We start from the raw sequence: 19,693 nt of genomic DNA on the forward strand, positions 1-19,693 counted from the left end.
TTTGGGGCAGAGCAGGAGGCCCTGGGGACCACTTCCTCTCTTAAAGACTTTTACATCCAAGGCCGTGGAAGGAAGGGATTAAGTCTGCTCATAGCTTCTAACCACTCTTCTAGGGCATCAGTTTTAGAATGAGAGCACCTAGCAGTAACACCGATCTCAAAAAGGTACCGAAAGTGCCCAGCTGAGCACATTGTATGGTCAGGAAAGAATTCCAATGAAGGATCCCCCTGTAAGAGACCTCCCTCCCAAAGTGAAAGACTCTGGAGTAATAGTACTAAGAGTATTTATTATATGCTTTGTGTAGAGTGTGCTATTAAGTACTGGGAAAAAAAATTGCACAAGTGAAAATTAGTCCCCTTAGGCAGTTCACAATTTAAGAATTAGGGGAAGGGTGACAGACACGAAGGAAGGATGAAACAAGACACAAAACCAGCATAAAAGACAGGACAACAAAACATCAACAAGAGGGAAAGGGCATTGTGATTAAAGGAGCAAATTTTTAGGCTCTTTAAGGTTTGGTGTTAATTGGTCAAAGCCATAGATCCTTTGGAGACATCTCAAAAGCGCTTCATTAAGGAAATAATATGGTCTTACATGAGAAAGACTTTAAATTTACTTTAGAATTTCTTTCAACTTCAAAGGAAAATCTCTCCTACAAATCAGCTCTCCCTATTTCTTCCTGCTATTGATGGCAATCAACCAGTGAATCAGTGGTATTTATTGAGCTCTTACAGTTTGCAGAGAACTGTATTAAGCACTAGGGAGAGTACAACAGTTGGTAGACATGTTTCCTGCCAACAAAGAGTTTACAGCCTAGAGGGGGAGATAGACATTAAAAGAAATTGAAGATATGTGCTTAAGAACCATGGTGCTGGGGGTGGGGTGAATATCAAGTGTTTAAAGGGTACAGATTCAAGTGCATACATGATGCAGAAGAGAGGGCTCCGTTGAGGAAGGACTTTTGGAGGAGATGTGATTTTAATAAGATTTCTAAGGTAGGGAGACTGGTCATCTGTTGTATGTGAAGGGGGAGGGAGTTCCTGGCCAAAGGGATGACATGATCAGGGAGGTAAGGTAAGATGGAGAAAGTTAATTGAGTGCTTTAAAGGAGTTTCTCCATGATGCAGAGGTGGATGGGCAACCCCAGGAGGTTCTTGAGGAGTGGGGACACACAAACTCAACATTTTTTAAGAAAAATGATCCAAACAACGGAGTGAAGTAAGGCCTAGAGTGGGGAGAGACCTGAGCCAGGGTGGTCAGCGAGGAGGCTCTTCTCAGGATTTTTTATTCCAAAGAGTTTGAGGTCAGTGGCATTAGAACTGACAATCCTGATAACCCTGAAGTGGGCAAAGAGGACTGGTTCTATCGCAAGCCCAGAGTCTGCATAAAGTTAATAATACTCTGGCCTCGCTCTTTGGATTCTGAGTTGGAGCTATTTTGAGCCTGAACAGCAGAAACCTGAAATGTGAAGGCGGTTTTGGATTCTGCCTGAGTTTGCGTCCAGATGATGAGAACAGCAAGTCTGAGGCTGAAACTGAGAGTCGCAGGATAGATAGAGCAGATGGGAACTTACTCTCACTTTTGTCACACTACCTTTCGTTGACTAGTTCCTGCCATCTCTGCAGAGACCCAGGATTTTAGTTGGGGTGCAGCAGCTCCTTGGAGAAAGTTATAGGTTTCGCCCTGATCTCTGATGACTCCTTCCACTTGTCCACTTAAATGGACTGGCATGTTATCACAGTTGTGCCGGTGGAATCCTGGTAGAGCGGGGATGTTTCCTGCCTCACCCCAGACCTGATGTGAACTATGGGTTTCAATAGCACCACTGCAAATTCTATCATGTGTTAGCTGCTAAGGACCTTAGTGCAGCTAGAACCCAGCAAGGATCTGAATATTCTCCTTCTGGGTCAGCAGTCGATGGTTATCTGTATTAATATCTGTCACCTCCTCTAGACACTCATTATAGGCAGGGAAACTTTCTGCTAATTCTGCTATATTGTACTCTCCCAAGCACTTAGTACCAATAATACCACTGAGGAATGGATATCCATGCTCTCCTAGCTACTCACCTGGGGCTGTTTAGCTAGCACTTGCCAAACAGCAATTTTCTAGGGTAGTTGACTTTTCAGAGAGTGGACCAGGAAATTTAATATGCTTAGCTCCTGCAGCCCAGTTCTTCTGAAAATGCAAAGTCATGAAGTCTATATTAATATTAATTGTGTTATTTGTTAAGTGCTTTTCTTATGTGTCAAGCACTGTACTAAGCTCTGGAGTAATTGCAACTAATCGGATCAGACACAGTCCCTGTCCCACACAGAACTCACAGTCTAAGGGGAAGGGAGAACATTTTAAAGACATGGAAACAGAGGCACTGAAAAATTCAGTGACTATCCTGAGGTTACATCTAGTAGGTAAGTGACAGAGTCAGGATTAGAGCCCAGGTTCCCTGACTCCCAAGCCCATGCTCTTTCCACTAGGCCATGGAGTTTCCCAACATGTTGGCACGGTCTCTAAAGAGGGAGGAGAGGTGGAGGCGGAGGCAGATACTGAACTGATGAGAGCAACAACTCCTTTCTCTACTTCGCAGACACAAAGATAATAATGAGGCTAATGATACTTGGCTCTGAACACCTCACACCCAGAAATCTCACAGGACTTGACATTCATTACCTCAAAACCTCCCAACCATCCTGGTAGGAAGTGCCTGACCTTCACCCCCCAGTTGGAGAGGAGTCCATGGAAATATGCTTCCCTTTTGTCACTAATTTTAAAATGATAATAATAAAAATAAAATACCACAGCTTGTATTGCAGAATGGTTCTAAATCCCATCCCTTTGACTCCATCTTGTATTTCATGGGTGCTATGATGTTCTATTGTACCCTACCAAGCGCTTAGTACAGTGTTGTGCACACAGTACACACTCAGTAAATATGGTCAGTTGATTTGAAAAGCCATGTGTCGGACTTTAGCACCTGCGAGCTTTTTTTAAAAGGTTAATACCCCTGAAAGGATAAGACCCAGGCTGGGACAGGCACCTTTTCCTTATGTGGATCTCTTCCTGGGCTGCTGCCTTCATAATAATAATAATAATAATGTTGGTATTTGTTAAGTGTTTACTAGGTGCCGAGCACTGTTCTAAGCGCTGGGGTAGATACAGGGTAATCAGGTTGTCCCACGTGGGGCTCACAGTTAATCCCCATTTTACAGATGAGGGAACTGAGGCACAGAGAAGTTAAGTGACTTGCCCACAGTCACACAGCTGACAAGTAGCAGATCTGGGAGTTGAACTCGTGACCTCTGACTCCGAAGCCCAGGCTCTTTCCACTGAGCCACGCTGCTTCTCCCCACTGAGCCATACTGCTTCTCCATGACAGCTCTAGTCTTTCAAGCTGGTGAAGCAAGGTTGTAGGAAAAACCTTTCCTTTCCTAAGGTAGGAGCCCTCAACATAGGGGTTCAGAGAGGGTAGAGGGAGGAGGTCAGGGCAGAGTGGGTGAACGTGTCAGCTCTGTGCTTTGCTGACTTCTGAAATCTCTGAGGGAGCAATGTAAAAGACCTCAATCCTCAATCAGAAACTCTGCCTTTCTTAATGAGTATTGGGATGTTTGAATGTTCATGTCCTTTAAGAAAGTCCTTGTTTGTGGAAAGGGGCTTCCTTTGTCTTTCTCCCGGTTCTTGCTTTTCTATGAGACTCGGGCCTGGAGCCGCCAAAGTCATCTATATTAATCCATTACTAAAAAGTTTTCCTTTGTTGTGCCTTTGAAATATTATTTCAACATTGTCCTTATGTGATGCTATCACAGACGATTGGCTTTTTCCTTCCTCCAGTGATGCCAAGAGTTGTGACATTTGGGCCAGTAGAGCCGGGAGCCAAGACTCAGCCAGGTTTCGGTGGCTCACAGCTGAAAGAGCTGCGGGAGGGGAAGGGGCTGAAATAGGGTCAGGCCTGGTGGTTTATTAAGCAAGTCTCTCCCAACCCAGAGGTGGGAGGGCAGAACCCTCAGATTTAATGAAGGAGATTGCCCTAGCTTGGCCTAATTGTATAGGTGACAGCTGCAACCAGCATCCCAGAAGGTAGTTTCTTACAGTGACCCAAATGCTCGAGATGGAAAAAAGGAGCATCGAAAAAGAAATGCGGTTTGGTTTGGGCTCACCCAAATTATTTGCATTTTCTTGGCTTGATATACATATATATATATATATATATATTTTTAATGAAAAGCCAACTTGCTGGTATAGTCTTCTCCACCTCCATCATCTGCATGCTGATTAATGTCTGGGGCTAGCATAGAACTGTGCTCATTTTGCAACCCTTTGAATCCTGGAACACAAGAGAGGGTTTGTGGCATGGAGGTGCTGAAGAGCTGAAGTTTCCTCCAGCTCCGCTTCAACTCAGCTTTCTGCTTAATGAATGGAGACTTAGATGGTCACCACACTTGACAATGTAAGCCATCAAACAGAAAAGGCTTGAAGGGGCAGGGCAGGTGGGGGAGGAGGAGGAGAGTCACCATGCCATCTGCTTTGCTAATTAATTCATTCAATAGTATTTACTGAGCAATGCCCTGTACTAAGCATTGGAAAAAAAGAAATGATGTGAATTAATCAAGATCACTGTCCAGCAAGGGGCTTAATCCAAGAAGGAGCAGTGTTGCCTGGTGGAAAGAGCCCGGACCTGGGAGTCAGAAGACCTGAATTCTAATCCCAGCTATGCTGCTTGCCTGCTCTATGATCTTGGGCTAGACACAACTTTTCTGAATCTCAGCGTCCTCATCTGTAAAATGGGGATTGAATTTATTTATTTTCTCCCTCCTACTTAGTCTGTGAGCCCCAGATGGAATAGGGTCTGTGTCCGAACTGCCTATAGTGGATCTACTCCAGCATTTAGTACGGTGCTTGGCACACAGTAAGCAAGTACCACTATTATTATTATTATTATTAGTAGTAGTAGTAATAATAATAATAATGTGGGAGGAGGGCTGACAATGGATACGAAAGGAAAGATAAAATAAAAAACAGACAAGAAACATAAAAAGAAAAAATACCCAAAGACCTTGCTATTTGTGGCTAGAACAGCAATTTTCTGCTTCTCCCCTCCCAGGCCATGCCATTCAAGTCCGAGAGTCACATAGTCACAGCCACCCCACCCCAGCATTCTAGAATTGCGTAAGACCTCATGGCTGCTGCTGCCCCAACCCTGCCCGGGTGGAGAGAGCAGAAGGGGGCTGATGTCAAAGGGGAGTGGCAGTGAAGGACTCTTGCCCAGCAGCCATCCCCACACTAGAATTTGATAGGGGTTGTCACAGATGAGTTTCACTAAGGCTTACTTGCTGGCTCACTGAGAGTGCAGGCTTTCCAGTCAGCACCCCGTTCAGTGCAAGCCACCTAGCTCAAGTTAGCTCTCGCTCCTTTTCTCTCTCTCTTATATGCTCTTATATTCACCCACCAGGACTTGAACTCCCCGGTCCCTTTGTGTGTGCATGCGTGTCTCTGTCTCTGTCTCTCTCTCTGTCTCTCTCTCATACACACACACACACACACACACACACACACGCACACTGTATGCTGCCCCATTGTATTCTCAGACCTTCCTCTTGTAGGCTGGGTGGAGTCCAAGTATTGATACCTTGTTGCCCCATTTTGAATCCATCAGGACTCTACCTGAATTTTTCACTAAGTGTATCTCATCTTCTTCAGGTCTAAGTTCTGAGGGGAAGGGGCTCAATGCCCTGCAACAGGGTCTTCCAGATGATTGAATCATCAGCCTTCTCTCTAATCACTTTTCAGCTCTTAGCTGGCCCTATCCCTGGATTGAGACCCGACTAGTAAAGTCTTCTCCAGGTGTTAATAGGGGCTTTTCCTGGATGTTAATGTGTCCAGTTTGGTGTGTATATGTGTGTGGGAGGGAGGGTCTTAATAGAGTCATACTAGTTGCTTTTTTTCTTTTGTCACAAGACCAAGGGCAACCCTCATTCCCACAGCCACTAACACACCCATCCTTGGGGACAGCCTACAGGCGGCTCCGGGGTGTCTCCCTGGCGGTTGGCTTGGCCTTGGGCTCTGGTATTGGGGGAGCAGCTGGGCCTCATGCAGCAGCGTGTTCTAGCAGAAACATCATGGGCCTGGGACTCAGAGGACTTGGGTTCTAATCCCGGCTCCATCATCATGTATGAACTCAGGCAAATCACTTAACTTCTCTGCACCTCAGTTTTCTTATTTGTAAAATGGGCATGTCACTCCCCTTCTGCTAGGCTGTGAGCCCCACATGAAATAGGGACTGTGTCTGACCTGATTATCTTAACTTGGAGTAAATACTCCAGTGCTTGGTCCATAGTAAGTGCTTAATAATAATAATAATAATCATACTATTATTATTCTTCCACCTCTCCCTACCATGATGGAGAGAGGCGTATGGGGCCTGATTCAGGAGAGAATGGTAGCCATGGGATATGTCTAATGTTTGAACCTCTTATCTGGACAACATGAAAATTGGGGAAGAAGTCAGGGAGGGGTTAAAGAAAAGTTAGAGAGAAAATCTACACCTTCCCCACTGGACCCCCATTCAGAAGCTTGTATTCAGAGAGTATCCTCTGCAGTAAGTGAAATTCATTCATTCATTCAATAGTAGTTATTGAGCACTTACTATGTGCAGAGCACTGTACTAAGCGCTTGGAATGAACAAGTCGGCAACAGATAGAGACAGTCCCTGCCATTTGACGGGCTTACAGTCTAATCGGGGGAGACAGACAGACAAGAACAATGGTAATAAATGGAGTCAAGGGGAAGAACATCTCGTAAAAACAATGGCAACTAAATAGAATCAAGGTGATGTACATTTCATTAACAAAATAAATAGGGTAATGTAAATATATACAGTTGAGCAGACAAGTACAGTGCTGAGGGGATGGGAAGGGAGAGGGGGAGGAGCAGAGGGAGATGGGGGGAAAAGAGGGTTAAGCTGCGGAGAGGTGAAGGGGGGCGGTAGAGGGAGAAGGGGAGCTCAGTGTGGGAAGGCCTCTTGGAGGAGGTGAGTTTTAAGTAGGGTTTTGAAGAAGGGAAGAGAATTAGCCTGGCGGAGGTGAGGAGGGAGGGTGTTCCAGGACCGCGGGAGGACGTGGCCCAGGGGTCGACGGCGGGATAGGCGAGACCGAGGGACGGTGAGGAGGTGGGCAGCAGAGGAGCGGAGCGTGCGGGATGGGCAGTAGAAAGAGAGAAGGGAGGAGAGGTAGGAAGGGGCAAGGTGATGTAGAGCCTTGAAGCCTAGAGTGAGGAGTTTTTGTTTGGAGCGGAGGTTGATAGGCAACCACTGGAGGTGTTTAAGAAGGAGAGTGACATGCCCAGAACATTTCTGCAGAAAGATGATCCGGGCAGCGGAGTGAAGAAATGAAGATCAAAGCAATGTGGTCTAATGGATAGAGCAAAGGCCTTGGTTCCAGGTCCTGGGTTCTAATCCTAGTTCCACCACTTATCTGCTGTGTGACCTTGGGCAAGTCACTTAACTTTTCAATGCCTCAGTTACCTCATCTGTAAAATGGGGATTAAGGTTGTGAGTCCCATGTGGGACATGTACTGTGTCCAACCTGATTACTTTGTACCTGTTCCATTGCTTAGAACAGTGCTTAACAAATACCATAAAAAAGATACTTTGTGAGCAGAACTTTGTACATACAAGTTAATCAGGAGGGACACAGTTCCTCTCCCACATGGTGTTCAATCAAGTAGTAGGAAGAAGAGGTATTGAATGCCCATTTTACAGTTGATAAAACTGAGGCCCGGAGAAGTTAAGTGACTTGCCCAAGACCACACAGCAGGCAAGTGACAAAGCTCATTTGAGCTGTCAGGTTTGGCAATTTGAATTTTTTGGCCAAAATATACAGAACTCCCAAGGACAGAAATCAGTGTCTGTCTATGTGTGGTGAAAAATCTGCTTTCTCTCTGGTTTTTCATTTTTCAACCTATAGCTACTATGGAAAGCCAGGGATGCAGAAGGGGCACCTTGTGAATGAGTGACTTGGCTACTGCTTGCCAGAAACTGGTCTTTTGGGCAGGTGCCGGTAGCTATTTTGGTTCCATCCTTTCTCAGCATTGTCACTAGGGCACACAATAGAGAGACCACTTCCTGTGAAAGACCAAAAAGGCTATAGAAAAACAACAAAAGAATCCCAAGACCTGGAGACCTCCAGGATTATCCAGAGTCTCTGCCACGAGCTGAGAAATTTCACAAATGCCCTTGAGAGCCTAGATCACTAGAGCCACTGTCTTTTCTGGCAGAGCTGGGATTAGAACCCTGGTCCTCTGGCACTCAAGTCCGGGCTTTATTCATAGGCCACTCTGCTTCCCAACTCTCACAATCAAGCAATTCAAGCAATCGCTAAATCCTACTGATTCTCCCTGAAAACACTTCCCAGGACTGTCCCATCCTCGCCACCCAAACAGCTACTACCCTGGTTCGAGAGCTCAGTGCATCATATCACAGTCAGACTACTATATTAGCCTCTTCACTGAAATCGCTACCTTTCTGCCTCTTTCCGCTTCGGTCCACACTCGATGCTATTGCTCAAATCATCTTCCTGAAAGTCATTCAGGATGTGTCTTTTCACTGCTAAACCTCAGTCTGCAAGTACTCTTGTCCACTAGCTTCAAAATTCTCTACCAATCTTGGTTTTACATATTGGACCCCCTTCCCTTGCTATTCCCCAACTTGCATTCTTCATTCCCCTCAATCTCACCTTCTAACTGTATCCCACTCTAGACTCACATGCTTCTCACACCCTTGCTTGAACCTAGAACTTTCCCCATGCCCACTAAATCCCCCAGATCTATCTTCCCCTCCAGCTAGCCCTCCCTAATTAATACCCAACGTCCTGCATCAGATACTAGACTCCTCCAGCAGTTATGTATTTTTCTCCGTACACAGCACTAATTTATATATGTATATTCGATTGAATGTTCAGTTATTTGTTCTACTTACTCCTTAACCGACTCCTGTTCTTTCTATGCTCCCACCGTGTTTAAATTCTTTGTCTCTTTCTCTCATTAAAACATAAGCTCCTCGTAGGCAGGGAATGTATCTTGTGCTTCTGTTGTATTTTGCCAAGCGCTTAGTAGAGGGGACTAAATAGAGCCACTGCTACAATTACTAGGAAGTTTCTGGTTACTGCCAAAGTTGGGCCAGGGTTAAGTTGAATGCACAGTGTCCGGAGTCAGGGCCAGCTGGGCTGTGTAAGCAGCTCAGCTGTTAAGGGGCACCTCAATTGGCCATGTCCCATTCATCTTGTAAACATTGGACTGGTCTCCAAGCCCAGCCTATCTTTCCCTAGGCCAGGGGTCCAGATTGGAGCCAGTGCAGGGCTATAGAGAATGAGGATGATGAAAGCCCTGAGTATGTGCTCTGCATACACTAGGCCCATGGTGAATTCTATTGATTAACTGATTGAAAGAGTAACTGTGTTAACATCAAATCTGGAGACTTCCAGTGCTGCTGAGAAATTGCATTGACCTCAAATCTGAAGACCTCCTGTGCTGCCCAGCGGGTAATTCAACAGCAAAGTAAAGACTGAAATTGAAAATTAAATTGCTGTTGTGTGCCTAGGGGACAGCTTCAGCCCCTGCCTATTGGCTCAGAGGAAAGCAGCGTGGCTCAGTGGAAAGAGCCTGGGCTTCGCAGTCAGAGGTCATGAGTTCGACCCGGCTCTGCCACTTGTCAGCTGTGTGACTGTGGGCAAGTCACTTAACTTCTCTGTGCCTCAGTTACCTCATCTGTAAAATGGGGATTAACTGTGCGCCTCACGTGGGACAACCTGATTACCCTGTATCTACCCTGTCCTCTCCCCTTCCCTTCAGGCTCGCATCTCCTCCTGCCTCCAGGATGTCTCCACCTGGATGTCGGCCCACCACCTAAAACTCAACATGAGCAAGACTGAGCTCCTCATCTTCCCTCCCAAACCCGCTCCCCTCCCAGACTTCCCTATCACCGTGGATGGCACGACCATCCTTCCCGTCTCTCAGGCCCGCAATCTCGGTGTCATTCTTGACTTGTCTCTCTCGTTCACCCCACACACCCTATCCGTTACTGAGACCTGCCGGTTTCACCTCTACAATATCGCCAAGATCCGCCCTTTCCTCTCCACCCAAACGGCTACCTTACTGCTACGGGCTCTCGTTATATCCCGGCTAGACTACTGTGTCAGCCTTCTCTCTGATCTCCCTTCCTCCTCTCTCGCCCCGCTCCGGTCTATTCTTCACTCCGCTGCCCGGCTCATCTTCCTGCAGAAACGATCTGGGCATGTCACTCCCCTTCTTAAACAACTCCAGTGGTTGCCTATCAACCTCCACTCCAAACAAAAACTCCTCACTCTAGGCTTCAAGGCTCTCCATCACCTTGCCCCTTCCTACCTCTCCTCCCTTCTCTCTTTCTACCGCCCACCCCGCACGCTCCGCTCCTCTGCCGCCCACCTCCTCACCGTCCCTCGGTCTCGCCTATCCCGCCGTCGACCCCCAGGCCACATCCTCCCGCAGTCCTGGAACGCCCTCCCTCCTCACCTCCGCCAAACTGATTCTCTTCCCCTCTTCAAAACCCTACTTAAAACTCACCTCCTCCAAAAGGCGTTCCCAGACTGAGCTCCTCTTCTCCCTCTACTCCCTCTACCACCCCCCTTCACCTCTCCGCAGCTTAACCCTCTTTTCCCCACATTTCCCTCTGCTCCTCCTCCTCTCCCTTCCCATCCCCTCAGCACTGTACTCGTCTGCTCAACTGTATATATTACCCTATTAATTTTGTTAATGAAATGTACATCACCTTGATTCTATTTAGTTGCCATTGTTTTTACAAGATGTTCTTCCCCTTGACTCTATTTATTGCCGTTGTTCTTGTCTGTCCGTCTCCCCCGATTAGACTGTAAGCCTGTCAAACGGCAGGGACTGTCTCTATCTGTTGCCGACTTGTTCATTCCAAGCGCTTAGTACAGTGCTCTGCACATAGTAAGCGCTCTATAAATACTATTGAATGAATGAATGAATACCCCAGCGCTTAGAACAGTGCTCTGCACATAGTAAGCGCTTAACAAATACTAGCATTATTATAAATGATAGTTGTGCATGACGGGAGCTGTCTCCCATCAGCCGTGAGCACCCTTTCCCAGAGAAGAAAACAAAAACCAACGAGTTGGAGGAGAATTCACTTTTCCCCTGCTCTTCTCCTTCGCCTCCCCATCCCTAATGCAGGTGACCTGGTTTCCCGTGCCATGCACCACATGCAGTGCCTCAGTTCCCTGCGCCCAGGAACCAGCCCCGCCCGCCAAGTCCGTCAGCCACCGCAGCCCATCACCTGGTCTCCAGATGCCCTCCACACTCTCTACTACTTCCTGCGGTGCCCACAGATGGAGTCCATGGAGAACCCCAACCTGGACCCCCCGAGGATGACTCTGAATAATGAACGGTAGGGATACGGGGGGTGGGGGAGGATGGGGGTTGAAGGGATTGGGCTAGTAGGGGACTGCCAGTCTCTCCTTGTCTGCACGCTAGAGCCCCAGAGACTGGGCACCATAGCTTCCGTCAGCAGTTGGTGGTGCTCCAGGGCCTGATTGGATGGTCAGCTGAATTTGCAATAATGGGTTGAAATAGCCCTGGGGCTGCAGCTGCCATTTTGAGCCACACCGGAGCTTATGATCTGGGCGCGGTGAGGGAAAGGCGCCAAGACTCAAGGTAATGGACTGTGAGTGTAGGGAAAACCAGTTTCTATGAATCTGTCAATCAAGTAGTCGATGGATGATATCTATTCAGTGTTTTCTGTGAGCAGAGTACCATACTAAGTGCTTGGGAGAATACAATAAAATAGAGTTGGTAGACTCCATTACTGCCTTCGAGTTGCTTGAGTTTAGTGGGGGAGACATTAAAATACATTACAGATAGGGGAAGCAGCAGATTATAAGGACATGGTGTATCAGAATGCTTAAGGGGTGCAGACCCAAGTGCATAGGGGATGCCAGAGGAAGGGCAAATGGGGTGGGGAAATGAGGGGTTCTTCAGTCCTTTGTAGTGAGTCCTGGAAAGCCTGAAAGTACAAAGTACTAGAGAAGTAGATGTGACTGGGTGGCCTACTGGAAAGAGTGCAGGCTTTGGATTTAGAGCTCCTGGGTGCTTATCCCAACCCCGCCACTTGCCTGTTGTGTGAATTTGGGCTAAGTCACTTAACTTCTCTGGACTTCAGTTTCCTCATATATAAAATAGGGATTCAATACCTGTTCTGCCTTCTACTTAGACATCCAACCCCTGTTGGACAAGGACTGCCCAACCCGAGTATCTTGTGTCTACCCCAATGCTTTGTATAATGCTTGACACAGAATAAGTGCTTAACATATTATTATTATCATTATTATTATTGATAATTAGAGAAGCAGCGTGGCGCAGTGGAAAGAGCACGGGCTTTGGAGTCAGGGCTCATGAGTTCGAATCCCAGCTCTGCCACTTGTCAGCTGTGTGACTGTGGGCAAGTCACTTAACTTCTCTGTGCCTCAGTTCCCTCATCTGTAAAATGGGGATTAAGATTGTGAGCCCCACGTGGGACAACCTGATTCCCCTCTGTTTACCCCAGCGCTTAGAACAGTGCTCTGCACATAGTAAGCGCTTAACAAATACCAACTTTAACAAATACCAACATTAATTGTTCCTGGAGCCCAGGAACACAATGCAGGGGGCATAGAACAGCACAGTTGCTAGGCGCAGGTGCTAATGTCAGGGAAAAATGAAGGAGAATAGAGCAGAGCTCTTCGGTGTTGAAGCTTTGGTTGTTTCTAAACCCATGATCCCCTTCAGCTTCCCTCCCCCCATCCCATGGCCTTGACACACATATAGAGAGAGGTGGTAACTTCCAGACCTGTGGCTGAAGCCACCCACTAGGCATTCCTTCCAGTTACCACCATAAACCAACTGAGATCCTGCGCAGACCATGTAATATTTAAGTAGATACAGTGCTCCCTTCCCCTTTCCAGTGAGCTCAAGAGACAGCACAGTTTCTAAGAGCAACAATCCCAAACAGCAGGAATAAAAATGAAACCCTGCAGACTGAATTCCTTCTCACCAATCGTGGGAAGTAAACCCCTTTGAGCATCTGAAAGGAAGGAATGCCTGGCCTGGTGCCAGCTGATTCCCAGTTCTGCCCCTCATTTGCTCTGTAATCTTGGACAAGTCACTTCACTTCTCTGTGCTTCAGTTACCTCATCTGTAAACTGGGGACTAAGACTGTGAGCCTCATGTAGAATAGGGACTGAGCCCAACATGACTATCTTGTATCTACCCCAGAGCATAGTCTAGTACCTGGCACATAGTAAGCACTTATCAAATGTAATAAAAAAATACCAGTGACAACTTGAGGGCTTCTCCCTCCCATTTTCCAGTTTCTTCTTCCCATCCTTCCCTGCCTTCTGCACCCCTCCTTTTTCCCAGCCCCAGAGGCAAGGTGATTGGTTTCCAGTGGGGCTCTCAACAAAAGCTACAGTCACTGTCAGTTCTGGGATACATTGCTCTGCATGCAGTAACTGCTTAATAAATACCATTGAATGAATAAAAATTAATAATTATGGTATTTGTTAATCACTTACTATGTGCCAAGCACTGTTCTAAGCATTTGGGTATATACAAGGTAATCAGGTTGACCCGTGTGGGGCTCACAGTCCTAATCCCCAGTTTACAGATGAGGTAACTTGGGCACAGAGAAGTTGAGCAGCTTGCCCAAGGTCACAAAGCAGACAAATGGTAGAGCAGGGATTAGAACCCACATCTTCTGACTCCCAAGCCCATGCTCTTTCCACTAAATCACGCTGCTTATCCAATGAATGCTGCTTCATGAATGAATGAATGAATTGCTCTGATGGCAAACTAGACAGTGACGGAAGGGGCTACCTTCTAGAGGTGCTCACCCAGGTTTTTGCTCCAACTCAGCAGGGTACAGTGGCCCAGACGGGGCTCCAGCTCCCCAAATTTTCACTGTTCTGACAAACGCCAGCCCTCTTCTGTCACTGTTTTAAATGTCCCCAAGCACAATCCAGCTCACCAAGATGGTGGTCCCTTGGTCAGTTCACTGAGGCTGGGATCTGATGCTGGACAACTGCTTGGTGCCTTCCTCTCAGCACCACACTCCCTCCCTCTCCAGAATCCTGCAGAGGAGATTAAGATGCTGATTTGCAAATCCCTACCTACCCTAGACGTATGTGTACCCTGAAGGCTGGTGGTGTAAAACATCCTGCTGAATTCCAACCTGCCCATTATAGAAGCGCCAGGACACCAAACACAGCTCTGTCCCTCCCTTGTGCTGGTGCTTCTCTGGTTCTGCTGTGTTTACATATGGATTTTGAAGGACGGTGTTGGGGAGGTGGGTGGGGAGAAATGCGTGCTTACACGTCTATGTGTATATTTAAAAACCATCTATATGAGGCACAAATAAGTTTATAGCAGGAATATTTTCCATGAATCATTTGCTTAAGCGCTTAGTACAGTGCTCTGCACACAGTAAGCACTCAATAAATATGATTGAGTGAATGAAAACTAAAAATACGGGAATTAAAACTGGAAATTTTTTTAACAATTTTCAAATTTTGGCACCAAAATGACGATCTAAAAATATCCCAGCAACCCAACAGCTTTCTGGTAGCCTGAAGAAGCTGCTATGCTGCATTCCCGTGTCATCGCTAACTCTTCCTGACTCAGCTCCTAAGTGGCAGGGTCTCTGTGTAGCAGGAAAAGAACTAGACTTCTGCTGAGTGACTAATACCCAGGTCTCGTCAAGGGATAAATGGTGTTCCATGTTCCCCAAAGTTTTCAGCCAGAGATACTGAGGGGAAGTTCCTCCCTTTTGTAGCGCATGATGTCAGAGATTCTTGTTTTTTCCCTCTCTCTCGCTCTTTCCCTTTTAAGCACTCTATCGATCTAACCTCAGGAGACTATGGGTTTGGTTCCCTGCCACTGGGATTAGAATCCCTGGTTCGAGGAATTCTAGATCTTGGCAAACTGATGATTTGTCTTGTCTGGGAAGCTGAAGGAGAAGGGAAGGGGACTGGGGCAGATGGCAACTTATACCTCTTTATAGCAATGGTATTTATTGAGCGTTTACTAGGTTCCAAGGCCCCGGAGTAGATTCAAAGTAATCAGGTCACCACAGTCTCTTTCACAGTTGGGGCTTATAGCCTTGCATGTCTCGCCTCTGGAGGCCACCCGCACTCAGGTTGGCAGCAATTTATGCCCTCGCCCCAAACTGGGACTTGCCCTTTGTGCTCAGGTTGCATGGCCCTCTGGGGCTTGGAAAACCATACCTGTGCTCCCAAGGATGTGGCAGTTGCAGGGAGGTGCCCTCAGGTTAGTTCTTTGACCCCATTTAGCCCATTGTGAAGCAAAAACCCAGCACCAAGGATTAGCAATAACCCAAACTCTGGTCTTTCTTCCCAGGACTAGGGCCAGGTCAGGCCAGGAAAGGCCTGACCACTACTGCATGGATTCTGGGTAGGGCTGGGAGCCTTCCAGCATCTCCTCCCCTGAACACCTCCAGCTCCACTCTACTCTACCCCTATGGCAGTCAGTGGTTTCTCTCTGCAGCCTGGGAAAGTAGAAGAGTAGGGAACCTCCCTGGCTCCCTCCTCAGTGGTTACTTTGCCTACTGGTTGTTAACAATGTACTAGGCATGGCCCAAAACTCTGGTTTGGACACCAACCCCTGCTCTGCAAGTTCACGATTGGGAGAAGGAAGAGACAGATAAAGAAAGGAGAGACTTTCGGGGTGGGAGAATGGATTACCAAAGTCAAGGCTAAGGTATCTCCTTCCCATTAGCCCCCCTCCCCATCTCTCCCGATGGGTTAGGAAAAGATGTGTATGGAGACAGTTGGCAGGATTACATGATCCTGAGGTTCCTTTAGGCCCTGTGATTCTATGAATTAGCTCCAGGGTAAATAGGAGAAGACAGAAACTCACTAGCGGCCCGAATCTGCAACTTTGGTTCCAGCCAGGTGAGCCCACCTGGGAAAGGTTTCACGAAAGAAGCGAGTCCAGAGAAGAGATTTGAAGGAGAGGTGGTGAGAAGCCCCCTAAGGCTTCCAGGAGCTTGGTTATTCATGAGCAGAATTAAGAGGTTGGAGGATACCAACCAAGAAAGTGGCCCAGGGAAAGTAGGAGTCGGGGAGGAAGAAGGTAAGCGGTGCAAGCAGAAGGCCCTGGAGATCACATCAAGCCCCGAGACTATAAGTAAACAGTCTCTTAGCATCAACCTCCGTGGGCCCTGGGTGTCATTCCAAAGCGCATTTGTCATAGTCTCAGGCGGAGGAGCCCCGACAGTATCTTAGGTTTCTTGGGGCGAGGAGTTGAACACCACTGTGCTCTCATTATAGGACTGGTGGGGGTTATTTACTCACTTCTCAGTCTCCTGCTCTGGCGTTGGCTCATCGCTCACCAGGATGCTGATCTGGCGAGGAACGGTTTCACCACCAGACTGGACTGGTGTGAGAATAGATTCCTTTCCAGGGCTTGGGGCTTTTTTCAACATAGAGCAGAGAGGCAGGAGGAGAGATGCCATCTCCTTCAGAGAAGGGATTTAATCTGAGTGCTGGTGACTTCACAGTCTGACTTGGGTAAGGTCTTGACCAAAGTAACTGGAGCCCTGGGCAAACAATGTTCTTCAATGAGCCTCTTTTTTAAGGCCTGGAAGGGGATTTCCTGTCAACCCAGGAAGTGCTCTCCCCTATCCTCTTCTTCCTTACATTCTAAGCTCTTCCACTGGAGTGTAAGCTACTTGAGGGCAGGGATCTTGTCTACCAATTCTGTTGTACTATACTCTCCCAAGCTCTTAGTATAGTGCTCTGCTCACAGTAAGCGCTCAGTATATACCATTGATTGATGGTGTCCCTTCTCCCTTGACTGTTATTAAGTAAATCACACAAGTGCACATCGACAGGAGAACCAGAGGCCTCATGTAACATTCACTCCAGGTCCCTGTCTCCAAACGGTCACCACCCCAATCATCATCATCAGTGGTATTTATTGAGTGCTTACTGTGTGCTGAGCACTGTACTAAGCTCTTGGTACAATGCCACAGAGTTCCCTGCCCAAAACAAGCTTACAGACTCGAGAAGGAGATAGACATTAAAATAAATAAATAATTTATTATATATAATTTCTACCCTAATGCCGGAACACTGCAGTCGTGGCCGCTGATTTACCTGGGGAAGAGAGAGGAAGAGGGGATCAATGAGCACTAAAGGGTTTCTTGGTCCTGCTGGGAGAGGTTAGGTATGTTGGTAATCGCCTTACTTAGCCCAGGCTATTTCCACATGTTATTTTGCCCAGGCTTCCACAAAGGAGCCCAGTGATTATAGCTCTCACCACTGCCACCTTGGCACAAGGGATACCTTGGAGCAGACGTGCCTTATAAAAACCTAGCTATGCTAGCTGTGATCTAGCATAGCCTGTTGTCCCATCGCTTTCCCTATTTTAAGAGCAGCTGGCAGGGCCTGGTTGCGTCCTGGCTCCCGAGATCCTTGCTGTCCAATTTGCAGGGTCAGGACTCATTTCTGGGGCAACTATGCTACAGAGTCAGCACTAAGGGCCAGGGCAGAGCGCGTCCTTCCTGATCCCCCTCACCTCCTTTCTCCTCCCCTCACTTACAGAGGTCCAGAAAGTGCACCAGCTAATGTGCTGGAAGCCTGTAGCTCCTATCTAAGACAGCCCCGAGCCTCTGAGAGAGTGTATGCTCGTACACAGAGGCAGCCAGAGCACGAGACCAGGGGGTTCAGATTTGAAGGGGGGGAGGCGGATGGCTGCCAAGGAATGTCTGGGCTGAATTTCTCTGCCTTTGAAGGAGCAGCCATGTTGAAATACGGGTGAATCATAGGCTGTGTTAAACTCCCACTTCCCCATCATCAACCTGCATTTACTGGTTCACAGCTCCGTACTAGGTACCAGATTACACTGTTTCTGAAAGAGCCACAGGTCTGGGTCAGGGCTGTTTCTGTTGAGAGTTAAGGAAAGTATCTGGCCTAGCATGGGGCAGAAACAACCCAAGACTTTCTAGAGCTAAAGGAGCCATTTCTGTTTTGGCCTTCCTCCCCATAGTGGACCATAGACTCCTCGATGATTGAGCCTGTAACTCGCTCTTCTGATTGCCCCATAGCAACCAGCCCAGTCTGTACTAGGGCTGCTCCGGAAATACTGCTAAGAAGGAGTGGGGCCGAGTGGAAAACCCTGGGAGTCAGAGGACCTGAGCTCTAATCCTGGATCTGCCACTTGCCTGCTGCATGACCTTGGGCAAGTCACTTCACTTCCCTATGCCTCAGTTTTCTCATCTGTAAAATGGCTCAGGTTCTGTTCTCCCTCATATTTAGACTATGGGACAGAGACTGTACCTGACCTGATTACCTCATTTCTACCCTAGTGTTTATTATTGTGCTTGGAATATAGTAAGCACTTAACAAATACCACTGTTGTTGTTATTGTTGGATGACCGAGTAGTCTGTGACTCTCCTATCATCCAAGATGGAAATATAAAAAATGGTTATCAAACAGCCTACTCAGATTGAGTAAATCTGGACTAGCTGCATTTCCTCTGCTGGCTTTCAACATGCAGAATATACATGGGTTGTCTCCAAACATTTGCCCGAGTTGTACCCATGGGAGGCTTAAGGAAATATTGTATTGTCTGTGGGTGGTATCATCATTCCTTCCTTGTTCAGGCTACTGAATGCATAACGGGGGGAGAGGGAGCTCAGAGGAATTGGGATAGAGGATGGAGTTCCAGGGAAATTTCTCCAGAATCCCCAAAGCAATAGGGAACCCCCAGCGACACCCCACCTCATCCCCATTCCCCCTGGCAAGGATCCCACAGGAACCACATTGTTCCAGGTTGGAGAGTCAGACCCTCTTCAGCCTATCCCACTTAGTAAGTATTACTGTTAAATTAAAACTCCAGCCCCATCGCCCTCTTTGGGTTTCCTTCCTTGAATGAGGGTGGATGCCGAGGGAAGGGAGTATAGCCCCAGGTGAGATCATCACCACTTCCCCAAGGGACAAAGTTCTTTCAGTGCTCTTGCTTATACATGTCAGACCCAGCCATTATGCCTGTTGGTGAGCCCCCAGGAACGTGCCTCTGTCTCTCCTGCAGAGTGCGAGGCTGGGAGCAGTAGTCCTGGAGGAATAGCTTCATACAGTAGCCCCTGTAATTAAGACGGAACCTTCTGCTGCTGCTCCAGGTCAGCTGATGGAGAGGAGGGAATGAGGAATGGCCTGGGTGCCTGCTGCTGCTCTTCGGGTGTCAGTGTCTTCTGCAATTAAACTGACACCACGTAGTCTCCTATCGGGTGGTTTCTACTCTGTCATCTCGAGCTGAATTTCCAAGGATGGCTGGCTAGGGCCAGATAGGTTAGAAACCTAATATGCTTTTTAGAAACGCTCAGAAGCCCGGAAAGAACGTACGAGTCTGAGGCCCTCTGACAGGATGGGAAGTGGCAGGGAGGAGGAGGGTTGGGGATGAGAGGAAGAAAAGGAGCATCGAGGCCTAAAGGATAGGGCACAGACCTGTTGCGTGACCGTGGGCAAGTCCCTAAATTTACCCACCTCAGTTTACCCAAACGTAAAACAGGGATTTAATACCTGGTCTCCCTCCCCTTTAGATCGGGAACCTCATATGGTACAGGGACTGTGTCGGAACTGATTATTCTGTATC

At 47.5% G+C, this 19,693-nt stretch overlaps 1 protein-coding gene across 1 annotated transcript in view; it reads left to right on the forward strand.

Moving 5' to 3' along the window:
* Positions 1 to 19,693, forward strand: part of ABTB2 (ankyrin repeat and BTB domain containing 2) — a 165,402-nt gene that overhangs the window by 113,877 nt on the left and 31,832 nt on the right. Inside the window, exon 3 of the mRNA XM_029061740.2 lies at positions 11,221 to 11,434. Within this exon, the coding sequence (XP_028917573.1) occupies positions 11,221 to 11,434 (214 nt within the window). The remainder of the gene's footprint in view (positions 1 to 11,220; positions 11,435 to 19,693) is intronic.

This window comes from Ornithorhynchus anatinus, chromosome 3 (genome assembly GCF_004115215.2).
Source record: "Ornithorhynchus anatinus isolate Pmale09 chromosome 3, mOrnAna1.pri.v4, whole genome shotgun sequence".
Taxonomy (NCBI): domain Eukaryota; kingdom Metazoa; phylum Chordata; class Mammalia; order Monotremata; family Ornithorhynchidae; genus Ornithorhynchus; species Ornithorhynchus anatinus.